This window comes from Centrocercus urophasianus, unplaced genomic scaffold (genome assembly GCF_019232065.1).
Source record: "Centrocercus urophasianus isolate 14NV4802_14NV808 unplaced genomic scaffold, USGS_Curo_1.0 seq_19, whole genome shotgun sequence".
In the NCBI taxonomy this organism is placed as follows: Eukaryota; Metazoa; Chordata; class Aves; order Galliformes; family Phasianidae; genus Centrocercus; species Centrocercus urophasianus.
Genome location: NW_024884744.1, coordinates 17,942,286 through 17,958,762, shown reverse-complemented (window position 1 = coordinate 17,958,762; position 16,477 = coordinate 17,942,286). Strand labels below are relative to the sequence as shown.

Sequence of the window (16,477 nt, the reverse complement as noted above, 5' to 3'; positions counted from 1 at the left end):
TGAGGTCTGAGAAGGGCTGGATCCTGGCTCCATCCCTTCCAATCACTCAGGTACACTGCATGCACCTGAGCTCTCCTGGGTTGGCCCTGCCTTCCACCAGGTGCTCAATCACTGCTTCAGGCCGTGACTTTGCATTTCTGCTACATCTGATCACTCAAATGTCAGCAATCTTTAGCTTTAGCATACCTCCAGAAAGATACATATTCTTCAATTGTTATCATTATTTTTCCCTACACATATATAGAAAGAATATGTTTTGAAAAAACAAGTGATCATACACAAAATGATTTCTTCTAGGCTTCATAACATGTGCAGTCAGCAAGCTGAAATTAAAACATATGCAACCTCTGCATTTCCGTTCAAGCATGAATTGAAAATAATGCGTTCTAGGGGACGAAAAAGCTTGAGAGTAAATCTGAATGCTTCCATCCTTTCTATTAGTCTCTCCCCACATTAGGGCGAATTATGTGCTCTTGGTCAAAAAGAACATAAACAAATGCAATTAAACGACTGTTTTGGAAGTGAAATTCTATTTGCCTTTGTTAGATTGTAAAAAACTTTGGACTTTTTGCCAGATGGCAGTGGAATGGGCATACTTCACATGCAGCAAGTCAGCAGAGTGAGTAGGATATTTATGGGCAAATTGAAAGCTGTTCTGTGCACATATAACCTATGTGGACCTTCAGAGCTTAACAGAAAGATAGCATCTCACAAAGTAACCACAGAGCATTACCAGTGGGAGCATTTACAACATTATCCTACAGCAATGTTGCCTTCCTTTCATCATTTGACTTTCCAGGAGCAAAACTGGCTCAGTGCAGAAAATTTTACAAATCCTATCATAAATATTTCCTATGCCTATTTGTGTCGTTGTGGTTTGAAAAGTCCAGTGACAGGCAATGGTTGTGACTCTTACTGTACTCATTAGGAATTGCTTTTGTTACAGTACAGGCTTTTTTGCTCTCTGGATCAGAAATCTGGTAAATTCCATTCCCACTAGCTGTATTTGAGTAATAGTATCTATGAGGAAAAGAGTCAATGCAAATGGTAATCCTTCAAAACAGCTGAAACAGTAGTGCATGCCAGAAGGCTGAAAAATGTGGGTAAGCATTCTGTGGTTGACCAACGAGATTTGTGCCTTCAGTGCGAGTATTTAATCTGCTGACAAAGGTAAGGGGTGTTGTGGAGCTTAGAGACTAAGCTAACATCACAAATATCGTGCAACTGAGTATACCTTTGGAAGTAGTTATAATGCAGTGTAAGAAGTACCTCCTCTGTCTCCAGTTCTGCGTATGTAGTTATAAAGAAGGCTGCAAGGTTTTGCGTATCAGTGTGTGCGGGAAGAAACTGCTGTTTTGGGGCATAAATAACCTTGAACATTTTCCCTCCCCTTATTAAAAAGTCAAGAGTTTTCATTTTCTGAATTTGCAGAAACGTAAGGTCAGGTGCAGTTTTCTCTCTAATCAAAGTCTACTTCATTTACTTCCCATCCATGTCCACTAGATATGACTTGTAAACTTATTAAGAAAGAATGCTTATTTCCCTCTTCAATCTCCTCATAATTTCCTCATCATTTGTAAATTAATTACTGTTCTTCAGGATATGTAAGAACTTTTGTTTAATGATTTGTATGGAGTTGTTAAACTCTGTGCTGCGCAGGCTTTCTCTTGGCAAGAGCCAAATATGAGTAATGCCACTGATTACGACGTACACATTCTTTATTGTGGTGATTACTTAGTTCTGATAATATTTTGAAAGCTTAATGAACTGTGGTCCTTCTAAGCTTTATAACTGGAAGGGGCTTAGATGTAGGCATTAAGTACGTTTCTATAGGGAAGTTCAGATCAGGGCTGAACAGAAAAAATAAGAAGGAATTTACCAATTCCAAGTGCAGTTTCTGCACTGTGAACTCTCATTAGAGCACTGCTCAGTTAAAGCATACAAGAAGTTTGATATCAGGTCAGTATCAAAATTTTATCAGGAGGAGCAAAGTCTAATTCATAAAAATGGCCCTGCATAGCTATTTATGCATCTGTGCACCTGCCCATCTCAGTATTAGTGATATATTAATCAGATTCACAGAAATGATTCCTAGTTAGAAAAAGTAGACAAGCTTTTGTGTCTGCAAACCATTCTTCAGTGGAACATGCATGCACGCCCCCTTGAATGATTTGTTTCCACCTAGAGAAGCAGCTCTCACCATCCATGGTAAATTTAAACTTGCCTGTAGCAAAAAGCATGAAGTCTTTTGAAAAACCCTAAATAAAATGGAAGGCAATTGTATGGAAATTACTTTTCAAAGTCTTTCAAAATTCTTTTGAAACTCTAAAAGTGAGGTGCGAGGTGAAGACTGCTGTATGCTAGATAGTCTATGCATGGATACACACAGTCTGTGTAAACTCCACATGCACAGCATGCATGCACTCTATGTACACTCATCGGTTTTCCTCTGATAGCTGTAAGTATGCCTTAGCTTTAACTTCATGGAGCAGCTCCTGAAGGGAGTGGTGTGCTTCTAACAGAAAACTTCTGCTCTGGGATTATTAGCAGAGTGCCAGTTCTGACTGACTGCTTCAAGGAGCTACAGCATTTCACATTCTCTCGTAACGAGAGTACATACATAACGTTCTGTGGTTGAGATAACTGTGACTGCTTTTCAGCTTTGTTGCTAAAGAACGTTTCTTTGGAAAAGACTAAATAGATTGTAAAGATATAGGAAAGCACAATTTGAAAGACAGGTTTTTTTATTTAACTCCAACAAAAGAAAAAAGAGAAAATGATGCTGTGTGTAACTGATGTTATTTCTACAGAACGTATCTGTTCATAAACATGCACAAAATTGCATTCACGTAGCTGTTTCAAAGAGTTATTACAAAATCTGCTTTGTTTCTGTTTTTGGACAAAACATATCAGCACAATAGTGTGATGAAGGCTTAAGTGGTTTTCTGGTTACTTTTTCTTCTTAAATATCTGATGGCACACCTGGTCTTCACACGTCAGTTCCTGCAGAATTAACACAGTTAGTGGAGTAAGTTGCATAGCCAGAAGCTCCCCTGCCCTGAAATTGCTACAACTGTGCTATTACATTACAAAGATACACTTATGAAAAAGAGAACATAAGGAAAGAAGAGCAAATTCTATAAAAACAATCAGCAGGCATGCACCACATGTTGCAGTAATTAGATTTTGACACATGAATTGAGCTCTAAGATGAATATATATGAAAAATACATTAACAGTAGACTTAAATGGAAGGCTTTTTCATGCTCCATTGTTAAAACAACATACAATAATAGTTTATATTTCATGTTATCTCAAAATTCATGAGAATTAACGAAATTCAAAACAAACAAAAAAGGGAAGATGCTTTAAAACCATAAGAATGTTTACTTCAGAGAAGTGCCCAGCCATCTTTTAGGAGTCAGATCGGGATGGCATTTTTGCTTAGCAGCACAGCTGATCTTTTAAAGTCTGGCACACGCGCACATCACAATGTACACCGTTTTATTAGTCTTCCAATCAGCTGGCATTGCTGTGCCAGATAAGGCTTGAAGATGAACTGAAGCTGGGTTTTCGGCCAACAGTTGCCCTAGCCTGCAAAATTGTTCCTGGGAACTCTTCTGAGAATATGCCTGGTCTGTCTGCTTCCCCAAGTCTTAGGCTCAATGCTGCAGCCAGCAGCATCTTTGTTAGGTCAGCTTTTGATTATGTATTAAAATGGAGATGAAAATGTGTGCTGGACAACTGGCTTTCAGTGACATATACTGTTTTTTCAATTAATTGCCTTGACTGTTCAAGCATACAGACTTCAGGCACTGTGGCTCACCACACCTACTATCTGTAAGGTAAACTTAGCAAGGAGTAGATATCTAAGTGCATATCATGAGACAGAAATTACTGAGGTCTTCTCCATAATCTTTCTGCACCCACCTACTGTACCATCCAACATTATCGTGCCCATTTCTTGATTGTTCTCCCAAGAAACTTCTGGAATAGTGTCAATTATGTGAGCTGTTATTTTGTAATCTTTCCATACTCAGTGAGTGCTCCTTTCCTGCACAGCCCTTCACAACCCTTCAGTGAGCCCTGTATCAGGCTCACTGAATTCCTTTTCAGGCTCCAGGTTTTTTCTGTTTCTATTGTACTAGCACAAAATAATTGGAAATATTCTTCTTGAGTACCCAGAGAGTGATTTCTGATCTGGATTCCTACAAAGTTCCTTCTAAAATTACATAGTGCTTCTTTAGGGACAAAACCCAACATTTTTCTTGCAATCTTTTTCCCTTACTTTTTTTTTCTTCTTCTTTTTCCTACCAGTGATTAAAGGAAAATGAGAAGACATTAGAGGTGCAGCGTAACAAGAAGGGTTAATAGCTGGAGGACAGTGAACTGGAGCAAAAAAAGCACTGCAGGGTTATGTCTTAATTGGGAGCAGGTGAAAAGAAACAGCATTCCTGAGATGAAGCAGAGAGAGGGATTTCCTTCGAGTTCAGAGATCAGAGCTGTCTAAATAAAGACCTTTCTAACTAGAATAAGTAAGAAAAGCTTTGGAATGGATGAACTGTACTTTGTTGCAGTCTGTTATGTGCTATGATTCTGTATAGCAGTTCTTACCAGATGCAGTAGGTCTCCTTCAATCCAGTGCTTCCAGCCACGATTTTTCTTTTCACCTTTCTGAACACATACCAGTTTGTCACCATCCCAGGTCACTAGTGTCTGCATCAATTAGTTCAGACATGTTAGCAAGAAATTTATGAATATGTGAAAATAAGCTAATTCAAACAATGAGAAAAAAAAAATTACATTTTCTAACCATTGCTCTTCTTGTTCTTCCTAGAAAAACCCAAACCAATCAGTCATTCGAAACCCTGAATGCTTTCAAGATGACGATTGTGAACATTTTCCAGAGCTTTGTTGTCAGTTTCCATTGTGTACACTAAGTTAGCATTCATACGAACCAGTGTACTGCTGAGTCCAAAATAATTGCATGAAAATTGTGGAGTTTTTTTCTAAACACAAGATCACACTTTTAAACTGTGAAGATGATCAGGCACTGGCACGGGTTGCACAAGGAGTTTCTGGAATATCCATCTGTAGAGACAGTGAAACCCTGATTGAACTCAGTGATGGACTGTGTGCTCGAGCTGACCCTGCTTTAGCACAAGGGTTGAGTCAGAAATCTCTGGAGGTCCCTTCCATTCTGAATCATTTTTGGTTCTGTGAGATTCAGTCTGTCTAACAAACAGGATACTGGATTCAGTGGATCTCGTCCAGGAGCAGAAAGTTCATATCTGTAGTGAGTTCCATTTACAGGATCAATTTTCAACACATAAGAGGTTGCTCCAAAAGTATTGTCTCTTATTTATTTCCTTGGAAATTACAACAGATAGAGCACAATAACACAATTTGATAGGGCAAATTCTCAGCTACAAAACACTATTTTTCAACATAGTCACCACCATTAAATGTTCACTTTTGGTAGTGATAAGCCATGCTCGTAAAAATCTGCACCTGCAGAAGTGGCCCACTGTTGCTGTTGCCACTGCTGAAGTGCACCAGCTTCTGTCTCACTGTGCTGAATCTACTGTTTGGTCACCACAAATGTCCAGCAAGTGTCAGTGAGTGTCAATGGGTGCAATTTTTTCCACGCAGAGAAATTCGGTTACATGCCTTTGCTTCAGGCACAATTCTATGACAGATAGTGTTTTGTCAGACTTGCCCTCTGCTGTCACACGGCAACAAAATGGAATACTGGTGGGAAGGTATAACCTCTACTGCCATCCCACTGTCATCTGCCTCTGACTCTGTGGACTGATTTAATAAAATAGGAGGCATTACTTTCAGTATAACCCTTGTGTATGCTACTGTAAATTCAGAGCAACTTCTTTTGAATTACTCTAGATTTGAAGCATTGTAAATTAGAAAGACATTTATCCATTTATCATAGCTAAATCCTCATCAGAGACTGGTTACAGTCAGTGGAAGTTGAGTTACTAAAAGTCTCCAAGAGTATCGTTACCCTACTTTGTGTTTTAGTTCAGGTTTGGATGATTTATTTCTCTTACGAGGGAGCCTTCTAGTAATAGCAAGACAAAACTTATTCCATTTCAGTTAAGTTCTTTCATATTTACAGTATTTTTAAGCTACATGGTTTTTAAATTATCCATGCCCACTCTATGTTTAAATGTTGCCTAGCAGTTTTATTACCTTCATGTGTTTGAGGCACTTTTTGTTAATAAATGACCAAAAAATTATTTTAGAGTCGCCTGGAGATTAATGGCTTGATGTGCTTCATCCTTCCTCCTCCTCTTGTTAGAAACAAAGAGTGTAATTTGTTCAGAATAGGATATTATACAAAAATGAATAAGCGAGGTAGGGGAATAATCGTACAAATTGTGCTTCCTTCTGTCCAAGTAATTGGTAATAAAGAGGAAATCAGTAAGTCTGCAAGTGAAATGATTCTGCACAGAGAGAAAGAAAATGGCTTTCATGTGGTGAAGATGCAAGGATTTAAGAAGTGATGTAATGGTTGATTCACTAGATCTTAGTGTCTGCAGCAGGTCTAAGAGACATGGGTTCGAGGTTGTAAAGGATAAGCTCTGTCACAAGAAAGTGTCCACCAGTGCTCACTGGAGAAAGCAATAGGGAAACGTTTAGTCATAGGGATGTTCAAGATACTGAAAAACGGGCTTTATTATATGATGGTTTGCAGAGTTCTGAATGAGAAATGATTTGGAAGAAGTCATAGGAATTACACTGCATAAAGTTGAGTGAAAAATGAACAGTGTTTTATAATGAATAAACAATGTACTCCATAATATAATCTGTGCCACTCTGGTGAAGGATTATCTGAATTCAGATGCAAACATGGTGCTTTCCCATGGCAATTGCTTTGATCTTAGCTACTCAGTTTGGCAACAAAGCCTGAAACTTTGTTTATTGAGAAGATAATGAGGCAAAGGACAGCATCATTTTGAGAATAGCAGGAGAGATGTGAGCTGAGAGAAAAATGAAACTATGATAATTGTCAGATGAGTTGATAGAGCTAGATTCAGGGAGTGATAGCCAAGATAGGCAATTGATGCAAGATTTTCAAGACACTGAATGGGTGAGAAGCTGTCACCCTTTCTACCTTTGAAAATATTGCTTCTGTATTTTAGGGGTGAGAAGAGAATAAAACAGAAGTAGTATCAATACAGAAACATGAAGCTGAATTCAGTAAATGAATTTAATCAGTGATTATACTTTTTTTCCTCACTAACTTTCCTGACATGGTCTGGTCTGAAGGCCACACAAGAATTTCTAGCTGAATCTGTTGTAAGAGGTAGGAGATGTGCCAATACACAATATGGTCCTTGATCCAAACATCACTTGTCCGCTCACTGAAGGCGTCTGAAGGTATGTCCAGAGTTTCCTCTGGGAACCTCGAGCACGAATCTTTAAGAAATTAAAGCTTGCATTACAAGGCCTTCTTGCCTGTGGCTGTCTGTAGGCCTGCGTTTGCGTCTGTATCAATAATAACATGGGCTCACATTTTCTTCTTATCTCTTCTAAAAGCTCACGTCTAATAGCTGAGTGTAGGCTTCCTTTAAATAGTATTCACATTTTAAACTGTCCACTTGAGGCTGAGCAGCATAAATCCAGTATAAACCTACTGATTCAGAGCTTAAAATGTTTATGCAGAGAAGATCCTAAAATTAGAATGATAGATTTACAATCTATTTAAGGAGATTACACAGGTAAAAATAAACTTATTTTGTTACTTTCTAAATAAACAAAGGCACATCAGAGAAAACCTGAAAAAATCCCCTATTAGGAAAAACATGTAGTTAAAGACTACCCTCATTTACGTGAGCATCCATCCCGATTATTTTGTGTAAGTGATTGGAGCAGGAAAGGAATCTCAAGACACAAACTGTTTCTGCTTCATAAAAATCCTCAAGTATCTGTAAAGTTTTGGTGATTTCCCCCCGCCACCACCCCCCCTTTTTTTTAACCATATTCAGCTGGTTTTTGGAGCTGCTACGGCTGATACTGACTGTAGTGTAAAGAGAAATGAGACAGTGTGTACCTTAACCACCCGGTTATCGAGTCCTTTGGTATGTTCTTCAAACTCCACTCCCACAGTGTAGTTCAGCTCATAGTTTCTCAAAGTACTGAGTGTTTTTGTTTTAAAATTATCTCCATCTTGAATAATCTCCTTTGTTTGTTTCAAGTGTTTTGCAACTTTACGAGTTGCAAAATCAATGTCTGATAAAAAACAGAAAAGAAAGCATTGCACAGAAAATTCCAACTTTTGTTACCAAAAATAAAAGAAAACAACTTTTGTATTTATGCACTGTAAAAATAATATTGTGTTTAATGGTCAGTTAATTCCACAAATGACCTCTTTACCTGCAGTATTTGCAAAGAAAAAGATCATTCAAAAAAACCGACAGCTTCCATTTTCAGGACTTCCAGCTTCAGGATCTTCTACTGATTTTACATATTAAGAGAGTGTCTGTGGGAATATTGTAAGCAGGACTACAACAACCACCAGTTAATATATGCTGGTTTCTTAAATCTTCTGAATCTCCAGATCTTTTGGAGATGAAATAACAAGACATATTCTTTTTTTGGCTTCAATCACGCATGAAGCTATGGGATACTAGGAGTGCCCTTAGCATCTCATGCTTGAGAGCCCTTCCTTCTTCTATGTCTGCTGTATAAATTATGTAGCTCTTGGGCGTGTGAGGCTATTGATATGAATTCTGCAGTGTCACAAATTTTGGCCACTCCTGAAAGATTGTTCTCAGGACAACATGCCTTTTCAGAAAATGAGCATGTTAGTAGAAAATAAGCATGTAGTCACACTCATTTTGGATATTAGCATGATATTTTTACAGGGAACCTATAATCTGTGGGAGCATACAAGAAATTCATTTTAAAAATTGCAAAAATGTTTCTAATGAATAAAAAAGAAACAGACAAATGATTGGCTTGTCCATTGTGGTTAAACAGCAAAGAGACAAATTAATGGCAGTTAGGTGTTAGAGGAATAGCAATTGAAAGTCAAAAGTCAAATAGTATCAAACTACAGCATTGGACAGTTCATCTTTAATATTCTGTAAACAGTTAATGCGGTCCTGATCTTGACATCCTTATTTTGTTCATGATGTGGACTAACTTCTTAATATAAGCAACGGAATACACTGAAAGTAACTGAAAGAACAGTATATATTATGAGCATGACAGTTTGTCCCAGATGATCCACCTCTTGCCAGCTGCATTACCATCTGCAATAAATATTTCTGACCAGCTGGCAATGAATCTTAATATAGTGCTATATGCAAATGAAATAATCTCACATGTTTCTGAAAGTTACTGAAAAATGGTTTTGGCTTGCTATCCATCCCATAGTAGATCTGCATGTGAGTTAATCATTGTCAGCTCAGCAATGCAACTAATGGAGTCCTTTCTCTTTGGGTAGATTCCCTATACTACTTGTGATGTACTAATTGAGTTGAGTGAGAGGTTTGGCTTAAGAAACAATGTGACTTTTCTAACATGGGGAATAATGTTTAGTATTTATAACCAGACTTCTCGGGTATATTTTATCTGCTATGGCGGATTAAAAGTGTCTCTGTGTCTGATTTATAACCAGGTAACATAAAATTTAGGTCTCTCTGTGGGAAAAAAAATGTCTAGACTTCTAAGGAAATGCTATTTCTGACTAATATATTAGTCTTGTAGCTCCTGGAGAAAAACTGGGAGATTTTATTAAAGCATGGTTTTCATAACTGCATGTTGAACAATGCAAGCAATAAAGATGATATATTGTTCTATTATAGTAGATTAAAACACTTTGTAATGTGTTTATGATAAAAGCAAAATTTCTGGCTTAAAGGGCAAACCTATTCTTTAATTAAAGTACAGAAATACCTATGTATTAATTATAAGGATGGATGAGGTTTTTTAAAAAAAACCCTTGGTGTGCTTTGAACCTTAGCACTTTTATACTCAAGTATCAACCACGTGCAAAACTGGGAGAAACAGAGCAGAAGAACGACTTCTCCGTCCTTCCATGTCATTTCCTTTCCCTGACCACAAGTTAATGTAGGACACATTCTGAGAATCACCTATAGCCATATGCATCTTTGTACTGTTTTTTTTTCCTTTTTTTTTCCTATCCCACTAATTTAGTGGCAGTTTGTCACTAGTAAATGTATAATACATGTGTGTATGTATACACACCAAAAATTATAACATATGCATGAGGAGCAAGGTTCAGACAATCAGTGCAAATTCCTTCTCCATCCCACCAATTGCCGATGTTCTTGCTGTGAAAGTATTTTGAAAATTTTGTCAGAAAGTTCATTCTCTCTCCATTGGAATTTGTACAGAGCAGGCAACAAATCAAGGGACTTTCCAGGAAAGATAAATCTGTTTTGCATTCTTCATTCTAACCCATTCTTTCTCCTTTGTCTTAGGCTATTGAGAGTGTCAAGTGCTTTTAATCTTGTTTCCACATTGTGTGAAGTCAGCTTTCCAGGACTGGATATCTGGTAGTTATCCTAAGGTCAATCACAGTGTAGGCATTGAGAATTGTTGGATGTGAGGTTTTTTTTAAAGATATCACTAACTGATTTCCTAATGTGTTACACTACTTTCCTAACAAACATATTATCTTGATATTATCTTGACTTGTGGAAGATAGCTGTACAGATTTTGAACCACTGCTTCTTTGGATAATCAAGACCTTTAGCAGTAGCTATTTTTGTGTCCGAGCAAGCAAATTCTCTGAATATCCAGTAAATTAACTCAACAGCTTTTTGGAAAAAGTAGAAGGAAGCTGTAAGTCTGATCTTAACTTCTGATGAAAAGCACTTGAACTGAAAAAACTCTTATTTATCAGCATAACTCTTTGTGGTGTCAGCTACAGTAAAAATGAGAGTAAGAGGAAGATCGAATTCTGAACAGAAGATACAAATCGGTGGCCATTAGATAGAAAACAGTGAGACAACATCTGAGAACGGGAAGAACAAAGGCACAATTGGGACAGTGAGGGCTATTAACTGTGAACATAAAAATAAACTTTAATTTTGTCATGTACTAATTTAGCCAGTCAGTGTTCTACAATCTAGGTTAGATGAGTCAGCTCCAGTGATTCTTCTTCTAAGTATTATTGACATCATGAGTGATAAAGAAGCAATGATCTTCTGTGGCATTCATCTGTGGTGTATTAAAGCCAGGAGAAGATTTCTGGTTCTAAAAATCGCACTTCTTGTAATTCTTGTAATTGTAATTACAAATTGTAATTGTAAATCTTGCAATTCTTGTGCATGTGTAAATTCAACTTCCATATTTTTTGCAGCTTTTTGAAATGCAGCCATGTTACTGCAATGGTAGAAGGAAGACTGATCTTTCAGTGCCAATCCAATATCTACTGAAGAAATTCATCAGAACTGTATTATTTTATCTACAATTTCTTCTTTTTAGGAAATTAAAGATCTACATCTCTGCTGACCTTAGTAGAGGAAGAATTTTCTGCACACTACTTGCATAATCATAATGACCTGGAGCAAAATCAAGGTTTTATCTTGATGAGAATAAAAATACCTGAAAGACGACTTATACTGAAAATAATAGGTGAATCAAAAGAAGACATTTCTTTCAAAAATCTTTCTCACTGTCATGGCAAAAACTGAGTAGGTGTGGGAAAAATAACATAGACTACAAGCAACATAGACTTTATATAGAGTGACAAGAATATTACTTGCTGTCAGTTAATAGTGCTTTGGTATTCCAGCATCTACAAAGTGTGCTTAGTATCCTGTACAGTGGATACACAAACTGTAGCCATCAGATCTCTAACAGTAAAGGAGCTAAAGAATAGTACCTGAAAGTTGTGTAAGGAGCAGGACAGTTCTTTGCACATGTACAATTTATTGTTGCCATCAGTGGTGGTGGCCAAGTGCAATTTAACTTTTGTAATCATCTTCAGCTGATCCCATGACCTCAGTCTCCTTGCTGCGTAAGCATGATTCCCATAAAAACTCCCGGAAGAATCTGCCCATTCCAGCTCTTTTGCTATGCAGCTGCCACATGCACTTCCCACTAGTTCAAAATGCTAATTAAATACTAAACACAACTGCTGCTTTAATGATATGGGATCTATCTGTTTGCTTATTTTAATTTCAATACAGAGCAATATACTTGGCTACAATCTTCTCTTTCTTATATGCCAAGGTCACTGTAGTTGCACGTATGTTACAATTGCTTGATTTCTAATGTGATTGACATAAATCCTTAGGCCAGAAGACACAATACAAAAATAAAAGTTTTCTTATTAATTTTTAGAAAGATTTTACTTATAAAGAAAATGTAGTTAATATTTTTCATTTTACCTAATGCAACCATGTAGCCTTCAAAGTTCTCATTGGATTCCATTTCCCAAGTCCCATTGTAATCAGCAGGCATGGTGGCAAGAGCTTAAAACCAACTTCAGATTGAAAAGTGAGGCTGGAAACAGAACCTGTTAGGAGAATGCTTTATAAACCTTTTCATATCTTATTTTTTTAAGGCTTATGGGTTTCTAGATAATACAGTTTAAGGGTCAGAGTGATAACCCTAGAAAACTTCGCTTTTATTAACAAAGTTCAGTTTGTCTGCTTTGCTGGCAGACAAGGATCACTTTCTGAAATACTGGATATGGTTTTACAGTGACCTTTGTAAAGAACTACTAGCTATTATGGGGTACCTTTGAAATATATTAAACATAGTGGCAAATTGTACAACACAGCTAAAGTTCCCAAAGGTGAGTTCTATTTTTCGGTTCCTTTCTAGGTGTCATATTTCCATGTGAAGAATAAGCCTTACAGATCTGACAGACCCAGAACTCCCATTTAAAACTGATGGAACTTTTGAATGTGAACACGTGCAAGAAAGAACAAAAAAGGGGATATTTCTGTTGAAAATATATCTGCTTTCCTTTGATTTTTGAAATATTTTTCTACCAAGAGCTTCACTTACACCAACTTCAATTTAACACAGTTCTTGAGGATCTAGTTTATAAATATATCCATATATAAAAATATATCCATATGTATAAATAAATCCAAGTAAATCATAATTGGTGCTGGTCATATACTACAAATCTTTGTTTTGAAACATAGCGCTTTGTGTTAGGAAGGTATTTTTCATCCAGCAGCACTGTGTTATTGTGGGGAAAAGCACAGATGACAGTTGTGCAAATATTCAGAATGTGTCTGCCTAGAAAATATGAATGTGCAGTAGAACTTTACCAGAGAGTCATGGGATCATTCAGGTTGGAAAAGACCTCTAGGGTCCCCTGGTCCAACCGTCCCCCAGTCAATATCGCCCGCTAAACCATGTCCCTAAGTACCACATCTGCACGCTCCTTACACAGCTCCAGGGACAGAGATTCTACCATTTCCCTGGGCAGCCTATTCCAGTGCCTAATGCTATGTGCATTCCTAGATGATACTCTGTGTTATGCAGAAAGTAATTTCAAATTCTGAGTTCTCAAAACATTGCTCCACCAGGATATTATGTAATATTTATGCAATAGGCTTGTCTTTACCTATCTCCATCTACTTTCTTTCTTAGTCCACACATTGCATCAACCTGTTTAAATACATTTTCATTATTTATGCATTTTACCTGTATAATAAAATGTCTCTTAAAAACAAGGAATAGGTAGGCTATTGTTCCTTACTCAATCACTCAAAATCAACTGTATGAGCAACATCAGTTGCTTTGTGCACGTGCATGATCATCTCTAAGTGCATTACAACACTATTGCTCCAGCTGGAAGTTATTCCCTCCTTCAGTACACTAAAGAGTGTTCAATTTATAAGAAGACACTCTGTGTTTTACCTTTTATCACCAGTTGCCTACTGGTGGATGTATAAGGAATTAATCAGACAGAATGTGTACATTTGCCTTACAAAAGTAGAGTATGTAGAAGCTCATGGTGATAGATTTTATGTACTGACTGATTTTAGCTCTGAAGTAGTTTGCTTCCTCAAGTCATTTTGTTAAGATGCAGAAGTGAGTGGAACTGTGTCATGTGATCATCAGCAGTTACCATCTTTTAAAACTACTGAAGAATCTAGTAGTAGAACTACTAGGTCTGCAGCTGTAGATGTGCAAAGCTAGGCACATTTAGAGGAAACAAATTATGAGATGAGAACATCCTGTAAATATAAGGTCCTAATTAATTAACAGCATAAACACATAATTGTGTAAGTTTTCACAGTAGTGCTTTGTTTATGTCCATCCCTTATTATTAATTTAAGTGTACATATTTTTTCCTGTGTGTGCATTTTGTAAACTCTCTGCTTGGATCTCTTTCAGCACACGGTTATTCAACAGCCTTGAAATAGCTCTTTTGAGCTTTTTTCACATAAAGAAGCAGCCAGCCTATGGGCAGCCAATTTAATTAATCAAGGAAACATTGAAGTAGGAAATTAATAAAACATAATGTATTAAATTGACAGAGCTCTGTGATGCTTCATGAGCATTTTGCTAAGATCCACAAAGAGAATGTTTAGTCTAGGAATCAATACCTTGATAGGCAGTAAAACCCTTATTACATTTAAATGCCTGCTAAAATCATATAAGACTGATAGATAGTTTTTTTTAATTCCCATGTGGATAATTTAAGCCTGTAGATCACTCATTCACTGTATCCATAGTGTTCTTTTGGGATTTTGCCTTGCCAGCTATACTGACCTGTCTCTTGTCACATACTAGCTTTAAAATTTTGACATACTGTTCACGTAAAGCTAGAAACAATTATTTTTGCTTTGTGTTTATTGCTAAAGTTTGATGAAAACTCTACATACTTAAAGAAAAGATATACATAGAGAAAAACTCACAAAATGGCAAAACATTCCATTCCTGTGCCATCAGTATATGCCTGGGGAAGTGAAAAAGTGTCTTCTCCTAATCTTCATGATGATCATGTTCTCATACCTCTTCCTTGCAAGATCAAGATTAAAATCTATTGGCACACAGTGTACAGCATGTAATGAGACCTGAGAGTGGAAGGAATTAAGTGTCTTTTTTCAAGTTTTCTAATATCTCTGTTAAAAGCAAAAGCTCTGGGCTCATAGCTTGTGTCAGGTTTCAAACCAGGAATAAGTTTTAGAGCCAAGTAATAAGATCTCAGAAATGAAGCAGTGTCAAGAAAAGTCGAAATATTGTATTGTAAAAGCTTGAGTAACTTTTCCAGTTTGTGAATGAAGAAATGAAGATGGCTTTTCTCGTTTCTGTCCTACAGCTTAATATTGGTAAGTGGCAGTTTGAAACAAAACTGCTCATAAAATGAGCCTGAGCTGGCAAGATTGAAAAGGCCTAAATCTTGTGTCTATGGAATGAGTGAGCAGTCATGAAACCATGGCTAACACTGGCCTCCAGATTCCTCTCATGATACTTGAGGCCTGCCTGCAAGAGAAATCCTATGTATTTGAACAAAGTTCAGCCTTCTTGTTATCTTGTCCTTGGGCAGTAAACCACTATTAGGAGAACTATATCAGGAACAGAGGCTACTAGCCAAACAATTTTTCTCTGTAAACTTCTGGGCATGGCATTTCATAATGTCACTAGTGATCATGATACTAAGTTTGGTAGTAAGAAGAAATCACCCAGTGAATGCTGCCTGCTTGAAAACACACTTCAGTAAGAAATTCATTATGAAAAAATATGTCAATGAGAAAAAATAGCCAACCTTAAAGCTTACCTTGATTTTCAAAATAAATGAGAAATACTGAATTTGTTTTCTATTTAATTCTACTTATCAGTTATTCAGTGTTGTCTACCCATAGGTCTCAAGGGAGCAGGTAAAAATCATTTGTGTTATAAAATCAGAGAAACTCAAGGAGCAGTGTGGTTTGGTCAAGGTCGTGAAATAAGCCACTCGATACAGCGAGTTATAAGGCACAATCATTTGTTTTATCCATTAAAGCATGCTTCTTCCTGAGCTAAGTTTAATGTAGATTGAAAGCATGAACCCAGCCTAAGTGCTTTGTCACTGACAAAGCCTAAATCTTCTCTTGAAAGATTTTTTCAACATCTGAATTCCTTGCATGAGCCATGCATTCATATATCTAACTGTAATCTATTACTTAATTGTATTTATTCTATGGTGAAGTTTTGTAATTGCAACTGCCACTTCTTATCTTCATCAGATAAAGGTTGCATTACTCAGACATTGAACTGGAATACTGGTTTATGGCTTTTGAATTAGAAGAATCTACAGATACCAGTGTGTTTTGTTTTCTTTGATGCTTCTATGACAAGCATAATTCAGCTAAGAAACTGTGTATCCCCTTTAGTGTGTTCATTTTAATGCAGGGTCTCCTCTATTAGCATAACATTTTGCCCAGCAGAAATATTTCTATTACCTCATCTGGAGAACACTTTAGAGAGATACTTTCATATACCTTAAACATCAACTTTTGACATACCTCAT

The 16,477-nt window shown here is 36.9% G+C and overlaps 1 protein-coding gene across 1 annotated transcript; it reads right to left on the bottom strand.

Moving 5' to 3' along the window:
- Window positions 1–2,726: 2,726 nt before the first annotated feature.
- RBP2 (retinol binding protein 2) lies at window positions 2,727–12,515 on the bottom strand. The gene is made up of 4 exons (XM_042821188.1): window positions 12,387–12,515; window positions 8,072–8,250; window positions 4,615–4,716; window positions 2,727–3,003 (listed from the first exon to the last, which is right to left on the bottom strand). The coding sequence occupies exons 1-4, from the start codon at window positions 12,457–12,459 to the stop codon at window positions 2,950–2,952; spliced, it is 408 nt and encodes a 135-aa protein (XP_042677122.1). The 5' UTR covers window positions 12,460–12,515; the 3' UTR covers window positions 2,727–2,949.
- Window positions 12,516–16,477: the final 3,962 nt, after the last annotated feature.

What these genes read in the sequence shown, in the direction of transcription:
- RBP2 (XM_042821188.1), bottom strand. Translation starts at nt 12,459, where the DNA reads ATGCCTGCTGATTACAATGGGACTTGGGAAATGGAATCCAATGAGAAC. An exon ending in AGGCTACATGGTTGCATTAG is followed by an intron (nt 8,251 to 12,386) that starts GTAAAATGAAAA and finishes GTTTTTTATCAG; the next exon opens with ACATTGATTTTGCAACTCGT. An exon ending in AAGGAGACCTACTGCATCTG is followed by an intron (nt 3,004 to 4,614) that starts GTAAGAACTGCT and finishes TTAATTCTGCAG; the next exon opens with GAACTGACGTGTGAAGACCA.